Below are 20,152 nucleotides of genomic sequence, written 5' to 3'. Positions count from 1 at the left end.
AGGTTTTCAGATCCCTAGGCGCTCTAGAAATTCAAAGCTTTGCTGATATATTTCTTATTTTTAAATACTGTTGACTTTAATGTGGTTAATGGAAGGAAATCCAAAGTACTTGCAGTACTTAAGCCAAACCATTATCTCCATTTTACTGACAGCAGAAGTATTTTTGCAAAATTCAGTAATGATTTAGCTGTTTTAAGCTGGTCGTGGGAAGGGGCTCGGAGAGCTGAAAGTGGCGGTAGATTGCAAGTAAAACAATGTCTAGAATTTCAACTATAAAAATGAAATGCACAAAACCCTCCACTGTGCAGCAGGTGTCTTAAATAGTCCCAAGTGTAAAAAGTGTATCAGGATGTGTAACTCCAGGGAAATTCTGGTGGGAATCCTTGTTGTCCAAGGGAGAAAACAGGGATTTAAGCCCAGGAGCAGCGAAAGATGGAGGGACTTGGAGTGACACTCTGGGCTTCCTGGAGCAATGTGGGGAGTCCCGTGCTTTGAGTTAGGAGCTGCTGCAATGTGCCTGTCGCCCGGAGTAGTTGGGGGGCCCGCCTGGAGTAGGCGCCCGCCCCCCCCTCTCCGACTCAGCAGGGGGCGCTGCGTGCGTGCCCGCCGTTGGCCGGCAGGGGGCGCCGTGCTGGCCGCCGTTCTCGCCGCGGCGGGGGCGCGTTGCGGCGGGGCCCGGCAGGGGGCGCTGCGCGCGGAGCGGCCGCCGTTCGGCGGGGCTGGCCGGGGGCGGGCGGCGCGGTGCGGCGGCGCGGACATGCCCGAGCGGCGCCGCCGACATCAACAATAGTCCGCGGCGGCGGGCGGGGAGCCATCGCGGGCGGGGAGCGGCGGGCGCCGCCGCGCCGAGCCTCCCCTCCCCACCCCTCCATGGAGGGGCTGTACTCGCTGGGGGTGAGCGTGTTCTCCGACCAGGGCGGCAGGAAATACATGGAGGACGTGACCCAGATCGTGGTGGAGCCCGAGGCGGAGCGCGGCCCCCCGCACAAAGGCGGAGCGGCGCCCGGAGGCCCGCGCAGCGCCGAGCCCCCCGCCGAGAGCGGCCGGCGGCGGGGAGGGAGCCCCCGGGCGCCAGAGGAGGGAGCGCTGCCGCCCGGCCCCGGCTCCGGCCGGCGCCCGCGCCGCTCCGTGGCCTTTTTCGCCGTGTGCGACGGGCACGGCGGGCGGGAGGCGGCCCAGTTCGCCCGGGAGAACCTGTGGGGCTTCATCAAGAAGCAGAAGGGCTTCGGCTCGGCGGAACCGGCCGAGGTGTGCGCGGCCCTGCGCAAGGGCTTCATCGCTTGCCACCGGGCCATGTGGAAGAAGCTGCGTAAGTTCGAGGCGATTGGCGCCTTCCAGCCGCCCCCGCTCCGCCGGGTCCCCCGTCCCCTCCCGCCTCCTTCCCCCCCGGAGCAGCCGGTAACGCTGCCGGCCCGGCCTCTCCGCCGCGCCCGGCCGTACCCTACCCTGGGTTCCCCTTCTCCTTTCTGCAGGGCCCTGCAGTGAGAGCTCAGGGGACAGCAGTTCCCCTACCTACCCGAGGCGCCAATCCGTCCCTTTTTCCATGTGCTGGGATCCCCTGAGCTTGGGATGTCCCGCTTTTAGCTGCCTTTTTATCACCACCAACCCCCCCCTGCACTATTGTGAGTTGCGTGCTTGAAAGCCCCCCCATCTGTGCTGAGGAGTAGGGCAGCATCGTTACTGGACCAGAGGAAAAGCGGGATGCGATTGGAGATGTTGACTCAAGTAATTCGGTAAAACAAGGAAAACTGGAGAGCAAACTGTGGGAGAAAAGATACAATCGGAGGATGAGGACACGTTGTAGGACGATTGTGCTATGGAGCTGAAGATGGGGTGATTGTAGAGCTGCAGCTTGTTTTCAGGGTGTTGCAAGTTGGATCTCCAAATTCAGTTTGGGGATCTCCATCTAGTGGAATGGAACTTCCCCTGGATTTCCCTGGTCCAGAATATCATGAAAAGGAAAAAAAAAAAAATAATATATATCTATATATGTAGCAACCTTAAGTGGGCTGGGACTGTTTCTACTGAGTCCTGCTGGAAGGATTCAAAGTGTGACCGTTTCATAAAGGATAATCATTCACTCATTTTATGATTTGAGCATCAGGGAACATGAAGGGTACCTGCCAAAACAGAAAATGCGCTTGATATCGTGAAGATATTGGCTACTTAACTGCAGTAGGATAGAAGTTAGGGTCCCAAAAAGGGAAGGGTAAAGGAGAGTGACAAGACAGGTGACAGCGATCGTTCCTGTACTCTCCCTTCTCCCTGAGTAGTGGGACCACAGAATTGAGATCTGAAAGATTATGGCGTAGAGTATGATTGTTTATGTGTAGTGTGTGTGTATTGTGTATTTATGTATTCAAAAGCCCCAGAAAAAGAAAATATCGGAGCAGTGAATAGCAATGAAGACGGCCAGGCAGGAGGGGAACACAGTAACATTGGATCGAAAATGCTGCGATACTGACACTTGAGCTTGGGAAACAAACATAAAAAGCACGAATTGCGCTTAGAGCACCGTGCGGTTTCAACGAAGTGATTAATGGGGGGGCTTATAGTGTCAAAACAGTTTCGATTTCTTTTTCCCTTTTTCTTGAATAGCAAAATAGAGAAGTTGTGCATATGTTAGATACTTAAAAAGATACACGGGAAGGAATGGGAAGGTTGGGGGGAGGCTGATATTGGCCAGAAAGGAAGGGTTGTGAATTTTAGAAGCACCGGGACTTAACCACAACCTTGATGTTGAAGAACGAGTGGTGAGCAGCATGTGACCTTCTGGGCTGCAGACACGCGCGATAAGGAGAAAGATGAGTGAACGGGGAAAACGGCATGGGGAGGAAGATACGGAGCTGAGTTGTGCCGTTGTAGTACCCGTATCTGTTATTTGTCACTGCAACTAGGTGTGAATACAAAATGGAGAGAGGTGGAATGACAGAATGTAGGAAATAGTATTTCAGGAGTGAGTGTTTAGGAAACAGTACTTGGGTGGTGAAACCAATTTAAGTTGTTGGGAGAAACATCAGAGCTGTGGCTGTGAGCCTTTGGTGGCAGGTTCAGGTAGGCTGGATACTGCACTTGTACAGAGTCTGGTTGTGCTGATTTCTGCTGCATGTGCGTAGCAGCTCGTGTTTTGTGGGGCAAAACATTCCTATATCTGGCTCTTAACTTCTCATACTATGTTATGGAATCCTAATGCAAATTTTACGTACAATAGCGTCCCATATCATCGTATGTGGAGCAGGTCTGTGTGCATTGGTGACACTATGGGTGTGACAGGGCCACTGGGTGCTTGGTATCTTGAAACGGGGGTGGGAGAATGGTTTGAATTTCTGGTGTAAAGGGTGGAGCCTTGATTGCTTCCAGTTGATACCTGGTCATTTTTGGTTTAATTATACAGTAATAAAAATACCTGTATGCTAAAAAGCTTCCTGAGTGAAAGTTCTTATTTGAAACCTGTTTCTAGGACTGGCAGTGGAAGAAAGGTGTTGACAAGGAGGACCCAGCTGTTGATGTGACTTTGAGGATTGTGTTGGTTTGTGTTTCTTTGCTAATTCACAATTTGTGTGGCCAAGAGCTTGTTTATGAATGTTCTAGTTAGATTGATACTATTAAAAACATTTTTCAGCTTTACTAGTTACAATTTAGAAAGAGTTGCATCCTTCTGCTTTGGTTATGACTCTTCCCATTAAATTTAATTGAAGCAATAAAAGTCAAATAATGTTTTCCTCTCTTGTGTAAAAAGTTTTTTGTAATTTTCACTGCAAAGTCCATAATTTCAGGACTATTCTTAGAAATGTTGAAGAGTTAATGTATGTATTCTTATGTGAAAAGGACTTGGACTACTTGAGGCAATGCAGGTTTTCAGGATTATGTATGATTTTTAGGGTCTTGCTGTATTGAAAGTTTATATAGTGTTCATTTTTGGAAAGTTCAAGAGTTTTAGAATCAAACTAATTTCAAATGGGGTATTGTAGTTTGACTTAATGTATATAAAACCAATGAAGTAAAAATAAAATATGTTCTTCAGCAGTTTGTGCTTCCCAGAATAATCCCAAATCATTTTCAGAAATGAGCAGAACTTGCACAAATGCCTTTTGGAGCAGTCTGTGTTTCAGATCACACGCCAACCATCGTAAGCGAATTTACTTTTTAGACTGTGGCAGAGGATGTTTTTGTTACAGATGTGATGTCCAGGTGTAGGATACGTGTGTTGGTGTAACAGATACCCTGCTTGGCGGGGGTTGGTGGTTTTAAACCAATTCCTTCCCCCCCTTTCCAGTCCCTCAACCAGAAGAAGGGTGAAAAAGTAAGAAGTGCATAATCAACTTACAGGCCTGGAAAACTGCGTGGATTTGTGTCTTGAAACTGTCTTCTACTAAAGGAACAAACTAGATAATAAATATGGTAGTTTCAGAATACTTAATAGGCGCTTTTTTTTCTTGGAAGTGTGGGAAGTGCATCTGTTAAAGTGGAAACTGTAGGATTTTGTGGGCAGGTGTTGCGAGTGGGTCCCAGGCAGTTGTCGGTCCCTGCCAGACGCAGCTGTGGGTTTAGCTCGGCTCTACGTTAGCATCTGCTGGTTCAGCCTGTGTGCGTGTTCCAGAAAATGTGGGATATTTCACATCAAAGACCCCTTAACTGTGGTGGATTCAGGTCCGTCCTGGGGTGTATTGAAAAGTTCATGACTCTAAATACAGAATTAGGGATACAGGCCCACAAGGAGACTTTGACTCTGTTTTCCCAGAGGGCTGCCTAGAGGTATTTCTGCTGTTGCTTAAGGTTGATAAAAACGTGCTTCTGATTTGTGGAGGACTTGGGTAAGTGACTTCAAGTTTCATGCTTGAGCTCAGAAGAAAACTCGGGAGTTTTGATGATTTCGTTCATTTCTGGTGAGACAGAGTCTCTAAAGAAATCGTTACGCAATATATAATACTTACCTTAAGGAGGAGCGAGGCATAAACTGAAACCCCTTGGTGACAGATTAATTTCTGGTTCTATTGGAGCCTGAAATCAGAGGTTGCTGTATCATTCTTTTTCTTGTAAGTGGGTGATTTCACTCTCCGTGCTCTTCATTCCCATAAAGACTGATTTTTACTCTCTAATATATTTTATTGCTATTGAGGGGTTGTTACACTGACAGAAACTCATTAGTTGCAGCTTGTTTTCTGTTAAGTGCATGGTTGAAGTCCTCATTACCACTCGGCTTCCTCCCTCATTTTCTTTCCATTTGGAATGTGTTAGATTTAATATCCACAGTTAAAATTGCCAGCCAAAGTACTTCCAACGAGCTGATTGAATGTTTGTGTTCTTGAAATAAAGCTACTCCTAGGGAGAAATAGTATGTTGGTATTTAGAATACAAAGCTAGAACTTTAAGTTATGCTGGATTTCTTGGTAGCTAATGATGAGGAAATTCAGCTTTTATCACCAGATGATCTATAGAATTCTGCTTCTCCTTCAGCACATCTGCTGCTTTTTGCTTCGGGCATCTGAACATCATTCAGTGGCATTAGAACTTAAGTTCCTAATATTTTCCTTCTGCTTAAAACTTTTGAAGCTTTAAATATCTGTTTGCACAGAGGGGAAGGCCTAATTGTGTTTTGCTTTTCTTTTCTTCCTTGTGTGTTTGTGCCATAGGAAAATAAACAATATAGTACTTTGGCAGTCTGGCTCGGGTGTTTCCTGCAAACAGAATGTGTCTCACGGTGGAATTTTAATGTTGTACTGTGTGAGCGTGACTGGCGAAGTGCGGAAGATAGAATGTGACAGGGAGATGAGTCTCCCTTCAGAGTGTGTCTGGAGACGTGAGTGGGTGCGGCGACGGGGAAACACGGGGTTGCTGTTGACAGTTGAAATCAAGCGATCACTGGGAGCTTGTTGGGTTTCCCGAGGGGGACTGGGACGGCACGGCTGATCTCTTGTAACTGGGATGGTGCTGCAGTGGTTTTGTGGCGTTTTGGAAGATGGTGAGCTTGGGTGTGTAGACACAAAAATAGACAAGAAAAGGCATGAAAGAGAAATCTGGATTGAATGTAAATGGAGAGAGTAGTGTAATAGGAAATTAACTCAAGTGTTTTGAGGGCAAAGCAGTTGCGAAAGGAGATTTCCCTAACTGTGTATCTCACGCTACCCTAGGTATTGAGTTGTTCTGAATTCAAGGGATATCTTCAGCAGAAGATTTGATGTTGGGCATGGATACTGTTCTTAAGTAGTCTGCGTTATTCAGTCCTCCAAAAGGAAATATGAATGAAACGGTTGATGTTATTCAACTTCAAATGTTCAACCTATAGAAGTAGAATAGAATTTTCTTTCCCTCCAAGAGCACCAGGAATGTCCAGAAAACCTGGTTGCCAGTCGCATATCCAGACAAAATGACGTAACTTATAATGTTTCTACCTGTTTGGACGGGGAGGTGCACAGTAGATCTTACTGCTCAACACTCGAGGAGCACATCTTCCCCTCTATTCTAGTGATGCTTGGAATATTACACTGGAAGAGACAGTTTTTTGAATCCTATCTTGGTGCTCTGATACTCTCACTATATACGTATGTGTCAACTGAAGCTGCAGCTGGGGGAGTGATGGTAAAGTGGGGGGGACCTGAGGGTACTGGTTTGCCTGGCCGTACTAGTTAAGTACGCTCTGTATTGTGATGCTATGGAAACCTCTGTGACACACCCTTCCTTTTGATCTTCAAAACGTTTCCAGTTCTAGAGAATTAAAAACAAAACTATTTTTATTTGCTTTTTTTCTCATTGCAGCAGAGTGGCCAAAGACCATGACGGGTCTCCCGAGCACGTCGGGCACTACAGCCAGCGTGGTGATTATCCGCGGCTCCAAGATGTATGTGGCTCACGTTGGCGACTCCGGCGTGGTGCTGGGAGTCCAGGATGACCCCAAGGACAACTTTGTGAGGGCTGTGGAGGTGACACAGGACCACAAGCCAGAACTTCCCAAAGAAAGGGAGAGAATTGAAGGCCTTGGGGGCAGGTAAGTGTCTCGGTGCTTTTTACTTCAGTTCTGATCTCTGGGTGCTATTTGTGTCTTTCTGACTCAACTAGGCTTAAGCTTGCTTGGTTTAGGGAGGGGCAAGCAAGCTTGTGAATCTCATGGTCTATTTATACTCCTCCTCTATCTACGCTTCTTCCCCCCCTCCCCTCCCAGTTTGGTAATATGTTATAGTGATCCATTGTTACACTCTTGTGGTTTTTGCTAATGGTTTGATATAAACAAAATGTAAATGTTTTGCTGGATTACCATGCAGCTGAGGTGTGGTTACAATTCTCCACATTCACTGAAAACTTGAAGTAGAAATACTGATATTTGCCCTGTTTTTCATTAAATTCTATGGAATCTGGGGCTGTGGGAGGAATTGCCTTTCCACATGGATAGTGATATGAGCTCTGGAATACCCGATTTGCTGAGTGGTGATACCACAGCAGTTTCAATACAAAATAGTGTGTAATTCCTTATTCTGTGTTGTTCCTGTGGTGACAATGGCAGCCGGTGAGCTTCCAAGTTCTGGACCTCAGAGATTGAAAGTCTCTGAAGCTTCAAAGCAGCATTCCCTGGAATGTTAATATATAGATATATTTTTAAACCTTTATTTTTACTAGTAGTCCTGTTTTTTTCCCAGGCTGGCTCTTACAGGTTGTTGTGAGGTAGAGCTGTGCAACTATGCTTATTAATGTCTTCTCTTTCATGGGAGCAGATTGGGGAAAGTTAATGGGAGAGCATAATTGAATCTTTCACTAAAAATGGTATTTTTCTAGTACCAGTTTCTGAGTGTGGGATAAGGTCTTGTTTCCAGTAATGACTGAGTTAACTTGGTGTGGTCATTAGTTGCACCAGTGGATTAGGTTGATTTTAGGACGTGGTGTTTGACTTTGCTCACTGTGCATGCAGAAGGATGGAGCTGAACATGCCCTTGTTGTTAAGGCCTTTGAAGTCTCAGGAAATGCATCTCAAATAGCTTCGGTATGGGGAATCTTGAGGCGCTTCCAGGGCTTCTCAGTTTCTAATTACCAATGGCTGTTCCTCAGCTAAAAGCTAGCTTTTAAGTATCTATAATAGTTCTTAACTTGGTTGGGGCCAAGCTTTGCTAGTTCCTCCTTCCGTTGCCTTTTCTTGATGGCTCTTACTCTCTGTTCTTTCTTCCCTGCCTCCCTTCCCGATAGCAGCTGCCCCATGTACTTGCTCTGCAGCTTCCCCTTTGACTTTGGTGCTGCCATCTGTGAGAACTAAAACCAGAGCTCAGTGCCTCGGAGCAGGTGTTAATACTCAAGCGCAGAGCTGTTTCTTCATATCTCTTGCTTTCAGCAGATAGCAGCTATGAACAATTCCTCTTTTATTTCTGCTTCTTGTTGGTGCACCAGTAAGGAAATCCCTGCAGAAGGCTGCTCCTTTCTTTTTGCTTCTTTTTTGTTCCCAACTGTACTGTGTTGCTCTTTACTGCCAGACTTCAGCAGATGGAGAAAACCAAAGGAGGAACCACATGATATTTCCACCCGAGTGAGCTGGTGTTGATGGTCCTCATCTGAGGAAAACAAATTCAGTTTTGCTTTTTCTCTGACAGATTAAAAAGATACGCTTACATCTGGTGGTTGCAGCCAGCCAGAATTTCTTCCAGGTCTTCATTCCCCTGTTTTTTTTCTTCTGCCCTTCGTCTCTCACTTTTTCCTTTGGCTTGATCTGGAATGAAACCATCTAAGTGATACCGCGTGTTTTGAAATATTTGATTGTGCTGTGAACTTCCCTGAGGGTGCTGTTGTTATTGATTCCGTATTTGCATATTTAAACTGGTTTTATGTCATTGAAACCAAATTTCATGCTTTCATTTCCATTCCTTTTTAACCCCTGCCTCTTTCTGGTGGTTTTAGTGTGATCAACAAGTCTGGAGTGAATCGTGTTGTTTGGAAGAGGCCCCGTCTGACCCACAACGGCCCCGTGCGCCGCAGCACCGTCATTGACCAGATCCCCTTCCTGGCGGTCGCTAGAGCACTTGGTAAGTTGTGCCTGTGGCTGGAAAGTGAGACACCACCTCATACAGAGCACCGAACAGAATTATATGCTGCTTTGCCAAAACACATAACTTGGGAGATTCACTCACCTGTGTTACAAGGCCTTCAAAAACTATTTTTTAATTCTATATGGATTTCATTTTTCAAATCAAGCTGTAGAAAGTGTTGCTGGTGAGTGAAGGACTCATTCTACAACACGTAGGGTTTTCAATGTCAGTTTTACAAGGATGGCGTTTCTTTCCGTTGCAAATGAAAATGTGCAAAGCAGTACGTGTCTGAGATGGAGAGCACATTGATCTTTTTCTTACTGAAATAATAGGGCTGTAATTTTTGACTAGGAGGTGGTAATACTAAGGTTTGCTGCATGGAATGTGAGTTACTTTGGTCTTCCTTTGGTGGTTAATCGCTTTCAAGACAGAATGAACAAAGGGATGAAAGTCTGTTTTAGCTGTAAGTTGCCTTTGCGAGAGTATTAGTAATGGGAAACTATCTTTGAGCAATATCTTATTTGAAGGACAAGAAGGCGTATTCCAGTACCAATCAAACTTGTTACAAATGGTTTTTGGGAAGTACTTCGTAACTAAATCTTTGGATACGTCTTGCCCCTGAGTCTTAGTGTTTTCTGGTCAGGATTTTTCCATAGATTTCATTGCAGAATTCTAATCTACTGCAGTTCATTGTGTCCTTCCTTGCATCCTTCCTCTGTTCTTCTCCCCTTCTGCCCCAGTGAAGAAGTCTCTATCCAGATATACCCAATACAAGTCTGATTTTATGGAAATGTGGTATCTTATTTTTACCTGCGAGAAGTGTCCTGTGACTTAATTTCTTCTTGGCAAGCTTGCCAGTTACCCAATAGTGTTGTCAGTGTTCCTAGGTCAGCCGGCTGCGTGTGGTGGGGACAGTCTGTTCCTGGGACCACGGTCGTCTTGATAATTGCGTGGCATTACTGTGTCTTATTTCAACGGCAGCACTATCTGTTTCACACGGGTTTATCCAGCATTAAGAAGAACTTTGCTGTGATAACTAACATTGTAAAAGACAACTGTGTATCAAGGAAGGAGGGACAGGTATCTCAGTGGCTGAACAGTCATCTTTTCATAAAAATTTCAACTATATGGACATTTTTCTCGATCTTACAAGTCTGTAGTGTGTATTTTAGGCAAGATAGGTGCTTATTTTGTGGTTAGTAAAACTGACTCGAGAGTTTTGAGTAAATCCTCTGGAGTTAATAGATGACTAGCAAACAGATCTTCATCCACTGAGGAACATACCCCTCTTTTCCCCTTTTCCGCAGAAGCGTAAGTGTTCCCCGTAGATTACAAAAAGTGTATGCTTAATTTCAGTGACTCATTCCTATGATTGCGAGCTTGTTGTTTGTCTAAATAGCTTGATGACTTTTGATCCGATTCCTCTCAGCAAACTGAACAAGAGGATTTGGCTGGGCTTTGGGTGCAGATGGAGCTGAAGGAGCGATGCGTCTATTAGCGCCCTATTGCGTTTGTTCCCGTTATGTGGACAAAGAGGATTACTGGAGAGTTTCAGGTCCAAGAGATGAGAACACCCATCGTTTAATAATTCTTGGTTTCTAAAATTAAGAGATTTGAAAGCTTTGGCATCTTCAAATTATGGAGGAACAGGTTTACAATGTGAGCATGTTCTGGTGTTTTTGCTGCTCCAGGAGCCTCCGCAGCCTCTTTGCGTTCCCCCGTGGAGGTGCGACAGGCCTGGAAACAGGAGCGCAGCTGCTTTGCTCCGTAGGACCCAGATGGTGCACAGACGCTCACAGTTTGGAAACAGGATTTAACTTCTTTCTGAGGCCAGCGCGCCCCTTACGCCGCTTACAAAAGACCTGCCGTGACTGAAGCCGTTTGCATTCACGCGCTGAGGCTCGCTCGACCTCTTGGCTGCCTCCCAGATCGCTACCCTGGTTGGCACAGCCCTGCTGCCTTGGAGCCTCTCCAAGAGGAGTAATAACTGTCCACATTGACGTATACTGGTTACCAGTACGCCAGTCAGTCCCACTGAGATCCAGCACAGTGACTCTTTCTGCCGACTCCAAACTCCATTGTTATTCTTCATAGAAATTCCATGCAGATCGCAGACAGGGCAATAATTTTTAGTAGGAGGGCAAGACTCTCACACTCTGCTCTTCTCTGGAGAGAAGCCTAGAGAGTTGTGAATTCTCTGTCTTTGAAGTGAGAAGATTATCTGATTAAAAAACCTGAAACTTAGAATATAGGGTTGGTTTTTTTCCAAGTTTGTCAAGTTGTGAGTAGCTTTTTCCACCTCTCGTGCAGCACGCTCTGGCATAGCCCTGAATAGACACCTTTTTTATCTCTCTTGCCTGCGATTTTGCTCCCATACAAGCAGTGATGAGCACCCACTGTAAAGACTGCCTTATGAGCAGCTTTTAATTCACTGTTCATTATAAATGCAATTATTTGTTAACTTGCTGTTGAAATACGGTTCTCTTGCCTGTGCTTCCTTTTCTGCATTGTGTTGAGGGTGACGTTCTTTCATCAGGTTTGGCTGAAATTGCATGTAAAAAGCTCTTTAAAAAGTACTGCTAGAGGAGCCGTGAAAGTTGTGAAGCCTCAAGTGCTTCTGTGTGACTTTTCCACTTACTGCTGCCTGCAGTTTTGTCCCCATCCCTCAGCCTGAACTGTCTGTGGTCATTCTGGGTTGTGTTCCCTGGACATTGCTGTTGTGTTCATCCTTAGCCTGCTGTGAAGATGCCCTCTTGTGGCTGTAGGACTGGCTTGCTGTCAGTTTTGGTGAAAACTCCTTCCACCCCAGCTCAGCCTAAATGGTTTAAGAGGTTCCTGTTGGGATTCTCCCCGAGATCTGTCTGGCTTCCCAGCAGGGCCGCCTCGCTGAGCGGGAGGAAGGGAAGTTCTGCAAGTCTTTGCTTTGTACTAACAGACCTTTTAGATAAACCTTTGATGTAAAAAGATCTGGGATTAATCAAACTGGGTTTTTGTTTTGGACTGACTTACAAAAGTAGACTTTTTCTCCCACTCTATTAAAACCAAAAGATATTTTTGTATTCAAAACAGCACGCTCCAGAAACATAAATGAAAGACTTGATTTATATGACTTCTGGAGATACTTTTGCTGCAAGGCGGCTTTGGGCTTAATCCAATCCAGTCTACTTATACGATGGGTGTTTTTGTTTGTAACTTCAATTACTTTCCTGGCAGCAGCTGGGTTACAACTAGGTTTCTTTCATTGTGTAAGGTAATAGTAAGCAGATCAGACTGCACACTTTGATATATTCTTATAGGTAGCTAAATTAGTTACCTGCTCCACCAGGGTATGATTTCAAACATTTGTTTTTCATTTTGTAAGATGCAGTGTAACTTTTGTGTGGAGTTGTGACTAGGAAACAGGTATGACTATTCTGGAAGATATGGAAGGAACTACATTGATACTATTTGGGGTTTTTTTTTTGTTTGGAAAAGAAACATGCAAGCCTCTCACTGAAAGAAATAATCTCGGTCTGTATGCTTTAGAGAACAAGATTTTTAAGTTTTAGAAATGTTTGGGTTTTGATCATGAACAAAAATAGTACGGCCCATGAAGTGAAGTCTGAGAACCCGGCGTTCCAGTCGTGTAACAGTAGCCTCTGGCACATCACATCATCTGCCATCTGAAGGGTCCCTGGGCTGGCTGCTCACTTTGGGACAGAAGTAAAGATTTTGGAGCACTTTGCAATGCCGAGGGAAGAGTGTACTCTGCCTCCTGCCTTCCTGTCCTCTCCCTTTTTCCTTGGCAGAACTGCGGCAGAGGGTGCCATGTACACTGGCTCTTCCCGAGGTTGTCACATTTTCCCCAGCTGGCCGGAGCTGACAGTCCCGTTCCGTCTATGCAGCACCGACTTGATCTGTGGTGCTCTGCCCTTTGGGGGGGGGAAAAAACCTACTACTTCACCCTGGTGACACGGATCTGCCAGAATGATTCTTGAATATTCATTCTGCAGTGCTGTTCTACCAAGGATTGGGCTGAGTTTGGGGTTTCTGGGAGTAGACTAATGAAAGATCAACACCGAAGATAACTTTCCCATTTCTTCAGGGTGACTGCAAGCGCTGGTTGTTTCCTTCTAGGCTGAGGACGGAATAATCTGGGTTTTTCTATATACCTCAGGCTTCAAATATACTTTGTGGAATTTTTCCTGGGCCAAAGAGCCAAAAGCTTTAATTATTTTTTCTGTTTGACGTCTAGTGCTTCATTAGCTTTCAGTAACTCCAGGCTTGGTCAGCTAATATCTGATTGTGCTTTAATGCTGTTTCACCTCACAACTTTGCAAATAAGTTATTGTGTATTTACTAGAGATTTTTGAGCTTGAATAGATGATGAGTACAGCTGAATTGAAGACTCCTGGAGATTCAGTTCTCTTGGTACGTTTGCAGCAGACTTGGAATGCAGCTTTGACAGAGGTGATGCTACAAGAATATCCCCATGAGGAGACGTGTTCTCTGGAGTCGGGATGGGTATTACTCAGCTGTTTCCTCGGGAAGAGCAGCAGATGGGCATGACGACATATGTAGATGAACCAAAAGTAAATAGCATCGGGTTATTTTTATCATACAGCACAGTATTTTTAATTAAAGTGATTCAGCTAGCAACATTTGTCACTTCTCCTAAATGAGTCTGAACATACTAGCAAATGAAAGCATAAAAATATTATGCGTGTTGGAAATTGCTGCCACCGATTCCAAGATCTGGCTGTTGTAAGATCCCAAGCTCTTGTTTATTTTACTTTCTGCACTTAGGACAGGCAGGACGTGAAGAACTCTCAGTGCACTGAGACTTTGTGGCAATTCATATACAATAATTGCTGCACTGGAGCTCAGCTCTTCTCTTACAGGATTTATTTTGATCTTGTTGCCAGCTGCCTTGCTTTGTTGTGAGGCTGGAGGCAGAGTGCACCTCTATAAAAGCAGGCTTGGCTTTCAATTAGCGCTTATTAGCAACGTTTCTGGCTGCGGCTGCTGCAGCGAAGGTGAATTGGTGCTTTAATGAGGATGGACCATCCATGCCAGCGGTGGTGAAGTGCAGTAATTGAGTTGAAGTATTCCCTTTCCTGATCCTGGAGAAGTCCTTTCAACTGGTTGATAGCTTAGGGCAGAGCTAATGGAAGGATGTAGGAAGACAAAAAGCTTATTTATTATCTTTAAAAGGGCGGCGAAGGATGTGGAAGAAGGCTACAGGCATGCTTTCTGAAGCCAGCAAAGAGAAAACCCAACTAAACCTTAAACTGGAGTTCTTAGGCTGCTGTATGCTTTTCAACTCTGACATTTTAATTAATTTCCACTTTTAAAGCCATATGTTCTGTACAGCAGGATCTAGCCAATACTTGCAAATAATAATGTTACTATTTGTTGCTTATCACTGTAGGAAGCTATTTATGAACATAAAAAAGGAAGAGAAAGCGTTAGTGCAAGTTAGCACCATTCTTGATTTAAAGGCCCAACCTCAGAAAAAGTTTATTTTTTTAAGTACCCCTGATAAACCAAGTTGAAATAGATTGATGTGGAAAGGTGTTTTCCTGTTGGAGCGGTTGTTAGTTGAGGCTGGTTTGGAGGAGGCACTGGAACCAATAGATGCTGTGATTCAAATGTGTTTAAATTCAGTCCAGGCCATCCTTACTGCTGAGGTGACCCCCAGCTCATTCGCGTAGCAAGAAGTCTTTAAAAATAGCAAGGCTGGCTGTGTGAGGCCTTCCAAGGAGAGGCATCAGCTCCCATTCTCTGCTGGAACCCCGGCCCTCCTTGTGTGCCTGTGGCTTCTGTCCAACTGCAGAGTTTGGCACACGGTGTTCAGCTGGAAAGATGCTCTAACACACACTGCCCGGCATTGGTGGTGATGCTGTGGGAGGAGGAGGAATGGGAAAGAGAAATGTATAGTTCTGTTTGTTTTGTTTTAAGGGCAGTTTAGCACCTTGACTGTGAGCAGGCGGAGTTTTTAGTTTGAGTTTTGTGTGGGTTGTTTGGTTGTTTTTTCCCTTTCTATCAGCAGGGCTTGTTGGGGGCGCAGAGCAGCGTACCGTCCTGATGCACAATAGAATGACGTGATATTGGGGAGAAAAAGGGCATTATTTGATCTTTCCCCTCCAAACCCCAAGCTAGTTCCATAAACTGTGCCTCGATTCCCTGTGCAAGAGGTGAGGATTTTGTCTCCAGTATTTCCAGTACCAATCCCTGGAAGGCAGAGTTTTGCAAGTTTGGTGTGGGTTTAACAAAGCAAGGCTTTACTTCTGTTTAAGGAGAACTTCAGTTGTTCGGACAGGTTTTAGTTTGGATATTGAGGCTTCACTGTTTTCTAAGTATTAATCTGTTGTATTTCCCCTTATTCTGAAAATCTTAGTTTCAAGAGAGTAGAAGACCTCCTATAAACATAGGTTGGTTAGAATGTGTTTTTATTACCCTTTTTAAAATTTAAATTGCTACATATTAATATGATTGGAAAATGAGAGCAGCAAAACAGTAATTGCGTGGAAATTACTTTGTGTTACTGTTGGTGACTTGAGACTGGGGGTAATTGTTCTATGGGAACATTTTTCTGTAGTTTCCAAGATTCAGATTTTCATGTAAAATGTAACAATTCAAAGAACGTTGTCTTCTCCGCCAGGTGATCTCTGGAGCTACGACTTCTACAGTGGTGAGTTTGTTGTGTCTCCGGAGCCCGACACGAGTGTGCACACCATTGATCCCCAGAAGCACAAGTACATAATCCTGGGCAGCGACGGGCTGTGGAACATGATCCCCCCGCAAGACGCCATCTCCATGTGCCAGGATCACGAGGAGAAAAAGTACTTCATGGTGAGAGCAGGGGCGGGAAGGCATTCTGAGAATTTAATACTACTTTTCTCTAAATATTGCGTAGTCTGGCATGTATGAACAGTACCTAATGATGGCATATTCAGTTTTGCCATGGAATAGATGTTGTTACATTGTGGTTGCATATACTGTCAGATACCCTGCATGTTAATGTTGTTTAAATAATTTGGTTGCAATTACTGGGAAATCTGACTACCAGGATGGTATCTGTGAGCAATGAAGAAAACACGTTCCTTCTGTAAGGCAGCTATACAAAATACTGTCTGAAAATGCAGTTTATTTCACATTAAGACACATGTTACAATGAAGACCAATTGTTGTTTGGCATTTTACTTGAGAGACTTTTGGAAACACCATAGGCTGTGTTACAACCAGGCTATTTATGCAAGTCATTGCATCAGTTTGTGGTTTCAAGAACTCCTGTGGATTCTACTACAGATTTTAAAGTTATATTTCAGTAAGAAGATGTTTCAATTGATATTCTCTTTTGCTTCTGAATCAAGCTGCTTCAGCACACAGTAGATAGGAACATGTATTTCAGGTTGTGCCACATAAACTGTCCCATCTTCATTTATAAAGTCAAGTGGACCTGATCGCTTTCTGCCCCTCTTTTTTACTACCAAGGGCGAGCACCGACAGTCTTGTGCCAAAATGCTGGTGAACAGAGCGCTGGGCCGGTGGCGGCAGCGAATGCTTCGTGCGGATAACACGAGTGCCATCGTCATCTGCATCTCGCCGCTGCAGGACAGCAAAAGCAACCTGGAAAACGAAGAAGAATTGTACCTGAACCTGGCGGAGAGTCCCTGCTATAGCAGCCCCGATGTGAATGTCATGACGCCCTCCCGCTGCTGCACCCCACCTGTCAAGGTAACGCTTTTCTCTCAGTGTTTTAAATGTTCTGCTTCTGTGTGTGGAGCCCACTAAATATGTATCAATCTCCCTTTTCTTCCCCTAGTATTAGAGTAATTTCTCTTTATGCAGCTTACCACGAGAATAAAGTTGGGCTGCAGTTGGGTTTCCTGCCTTGCCGTGTACTTGTAGAGCTTGCACAGCAGATAAATTCCAGCCTACTTGTGGATATGTTCTTAATCTCATTTGATTTGGTTTTGGTGATGTGTGTTGTTTTTTTTTTAATAAGGTAACCCATGGTTGATGCATTCAAACACACATTGTAAAGAATGTTTTCTTTCTGGATAGGGAGATCTTATCTTCTGGTAGATTTGATGTTCCTTGTTAAGAGGAAGAGATATAATATGAGGTGTTTCTTCAGGTTTGAAGCTTTACCATTAACATAAAGCTGAGCTGTTCAGAAGCTTTTTTTCTCCTTTCTCTAAGAACTGGAGTGCAGTCAGGAGTGGATGTTTGTTTCAGTAATTACCAGCTGCTCCTGCTTTAAGTGTCGGTCCTTTGATGTTCTGTGGTATCTTTGGATAACTGTCCTTTGGGCAAAGTAAAAAAGAACACAAGAAGTAGAAAGGGAATCCTGAGCATTCCCTTGGTAGAAACAGGCTGTTAATGAAGTGGCAAGTTCAGCCTGTCCCCTTCCATCCAGGGTAGCAAAAGAGATGAAAATGCAAACTCTTGAGTGCAGAAAAATCACTTGAATTTTAAATATTGAAAAACTTCAGACTAATAATTTTGGTGTTTGCTGAGCAGATAAGGCCCTATTTTAATTTTTTTGCTTAATGTGGAAAGCCCAAAAGAAACATTTGACTGACTACAGGTCTTCATGGATAATATATGTATAAATTAATTCTATTTTAATGCAGAAGCCCATCTGAGATGTTACATTGACTTTCTCTGATTCAGCTGTGTGTGGATCTGAGTTTTCAGCGTGTTATTTTCCTAAAGCAGCCGTTGTCATTTGCTGTACATGGATGGTGTGTAATGTGGCCTTGAAATTCGCTTTTGAAGGACTCGCTGAGTAACCAGGGATTTCTTCACAATTAAATCTTTAACAAGGTCATAATTCATCTCTTCAGGGCACTGCATAAATACTCATTTCCATAATCCCCCTGTGGCCAGTGAAACAAGTATTGTCCCCATTTCCCCATTAGTACCACTGAGAATGAGGCAAAACCTTCTTGAGGGTGCAGGAGGGACGAGTGGCTGGAGGTGGGTTGGTGTTCAGAACACTCCTGGTTCTCAGAACGTGATGTTAAGCAGCTTTGTTTTGACATCCAGAATGACCGTGGTTCCTGGAGAGGGGGTCGATGTACTGTGAGGAACAGAGCAGCTTCTTCCCAAGCTGCGGAGTATAAAACTGGGTGATAAAATAGATGACTTTGCAAACAGTAACTCTGTTTTTAGAATAGCTTTGTCCAATGCCCCCCCTTTCTGTCTGCAGTCAGGACAGGTAACATAAGCAAAATAATTACGCCTAAATGTATTTCTTTTCTTTTCCCTCAGCTTCCGGACGATGATCCGTGGCCGCGACTGAATGCTTCTGAGCCTGTTCCTCCCCTCATGCACAGCAACGCGCTCTCAGAAAAGTATTTAGAGCTGCCAAACGAGATTGCCAAAAGCAATTTACCCTCCTCGGGAGCAACCCTGAAGGATTCGGGCCCGCCGGAGGAGAAGTGCAGCAGAGCCTTGGCTTTGAGGATACACGAGTCTTACAGCAATGGTTTATCAGTCAGTCTCTCCCCTTCCAACTCCACCAATTCAGGCACGGACCAAAAAGCCTTGAAGGTGTCTCCTAACGGCCAAACAAAAGCCCACGAAGCAGAGAGGACACCCACAGCGAACTTTAAAAGGACATTGGAAGAATCCAACTCCGGCCCGGCCATCAAGAAGCCGAGACGCGGCCTGGGCCGAAACGTGGGTGTCCAAGGCGAGGGCATGTCCGGCACCCCGCAGCGCCGTGGCTCGGCCAAGCTGGCCATGCGCCGCAGCCTGCGCGGCCAGAAGAAGCTGAGCAGCTCGCTCTTCCACCCGCCCAGGAAAACCGTCTGCGTCTGCTGAGCGGCCCCCATGGAAGCGGCCTTGGGGCTGATGAGGATTTTGAAGTTGGTGCAGAAGTCTGAAACTCTTCCTGTTTTAATCCTTTTTTTTTTTTTAAAGTAGAAACTTCTTTTGGTATCAAACAGCTTTACCCCAGCCTTGTACTTGCTTGTATTATAACTGTGAATTTTGTAGATGTGTAGGGTAAAAGTCACTGTAAAATGTGTGTAAATTTGTATTCCTTCATATAAATGTAGTCTCTCTTCCTTGTATAATTGTTACAGCGGGGCTAAACTTTGTTTAAAAAAAAAAGAAATAATCCTTTTTGTTAATTTACTAAAGTCATGAATTTGTATACGCTTCTTGTGATGAGGATTTCACACCTTTTTAACTAAAGTAAATTATTAAACAGAATGGAAGATATGTATTTTCGTAGTACTATACGTTCCACCTAAAGTTTGTCTTTTAGAGAATACACTAGGTCTATATTTTAAATTTTAGATTTCTCTACTCAGAAATGTACGTGGAAGCGGAGATGTTGGGTCTTGCTTTACACAGCTCAGTGTTGATTTCCTTATGTTAATTAAAATACTATGCAGTATCTTTTTTAGTTGTATTTTTTGTAACATTAATCGTCAAATTATTTAGCAAAAAAGTGTGGTTTTAAAACTCCAGCTCCCCGAGCCGTCCTGCAAAGCCGTTCCCATCCTGTTGCCGATAACGGCGTTTATCCAGGCATCAATGTGTGCCCACAGAGGCACGAGGTTTCCACTATTCCAATACCGATGGTGCTGCTAATACCTTTCAACGTAACTTCTTAAATTATTTTACAACTCTTTTCATTGAGTATGTGGACCATGTGTATGTTCACCTAAATAAAACACATGAAAATTTCATGGGGGTGCCTTTTTTTTTTTCCCCAAAGTTCTGTTGAGCACAATCATATTTATTTTATATTCATTAATCATCTCATTCTCCCCTTCTTCACTGCAGCTACGTGGCTTATGAGACAACACCTCCCACGTGGTTTTATTATGGAACTGATCTTGGCACTTTTTTGTACTGAATAGCAATATATCATCTATTTTTTAACTAAGAAGTTGAAGGTCAGTATACTTTATTCCAATGGCTAGGGTGGGTATTTATAGAATTAATTCTTTGCTGCTGAAACAATAAAAGGTGAGTTGAAATCAGGCCTGTTATGTCTATGTCACCATGGTTACAGAAATCCTGGAGGGATCGGATGCGTTCTGCCCATGTCTCATTCTCTTTCATCCACCCCGTGAACGCAGCGCTGTGAAAGACAAAAGCAACGCTCTGTCCAAGTGGGATCATTCAAGAATTCACTTCTGTGC

The 20,152-nt window shown here is 44.5% G+C and overlaps 1 protein-coding gene across 1 annotated transcript; it reads left to right on the top strand.

Annotated features, from left to right (window-relative positions):
- The first annotated feature begins 730 nt into the window (after nucleotides 1-730).
- PPM1D (protein phosphatase, Mg2+/Mn2+ dependent 1D) lies at nucleotides 731-19,691 on the top strand. The gene is made up of 6 exons (XM_065853380.2): nucleotides 731-1,309; nucleotides 6,757-6,985; nucleotides 8,875-8,999; nucleotides 15,646-15,836; nucleotides 16,479-16,721; nucleotides 18,264-19,691. Exons 1-6 carry the CDS (start codon nucleotides 871-873, stop codon nucleotides 18,816-18,818), a joined length of 1,782 nt encoding a protein of 593 aa, XP_065709452.1. The 5' UTR covers nucleotides 731-870; the 3' UTR covers nucleotides 18,819-19,691.
- Nucleotides 19,692-20,152: the final 461 nt, after the last annotated feature.

Source organism: Patagioenas fasciata, chromosome 19, assembly GCF_037038585.1.
Source record: "Patagioenas fasciata isolate bPatFas1 chromosome 19, bPatFas1.hap1, whole genome shotgun sequence".
In the NCBI taxonomy this organism is placed as follows: Eukaryota; Metazoa; Chordata; class Aves; order Columbiformes; family Columbidae; genus Patagioenas; species Patagioenas fasciata.
This window is presented reverse-complemented; position numbering and strand designations above follow the sequence as displayed.

Excerpts from the sequence above, each read along its gene's own strand:
- PPM1D (XM_065853380.2), top strand. The coding sequence starts at position 871 with ATGGAGGGGCTGTACTCGCTGGGGGTGAGCGTGTTCTCCGACCAGGGC. Across the intron at positions 1,310-6,756 it reads GGCCATGTGGAAGAAGCTGC|CAGAGTGGCCAAAGACCATG; the intron begins GTAAGTTCGAGG and ends TTCTCATTGCAG. Across the intron at positions 6,986-8,874 it reads ATTGAAGGCCTTGGGGGCAG|TGTGATCAACAAGTCTGGAG; the intron begins GTAAGTGTCTCG and ends TGGTGGTTTTAG.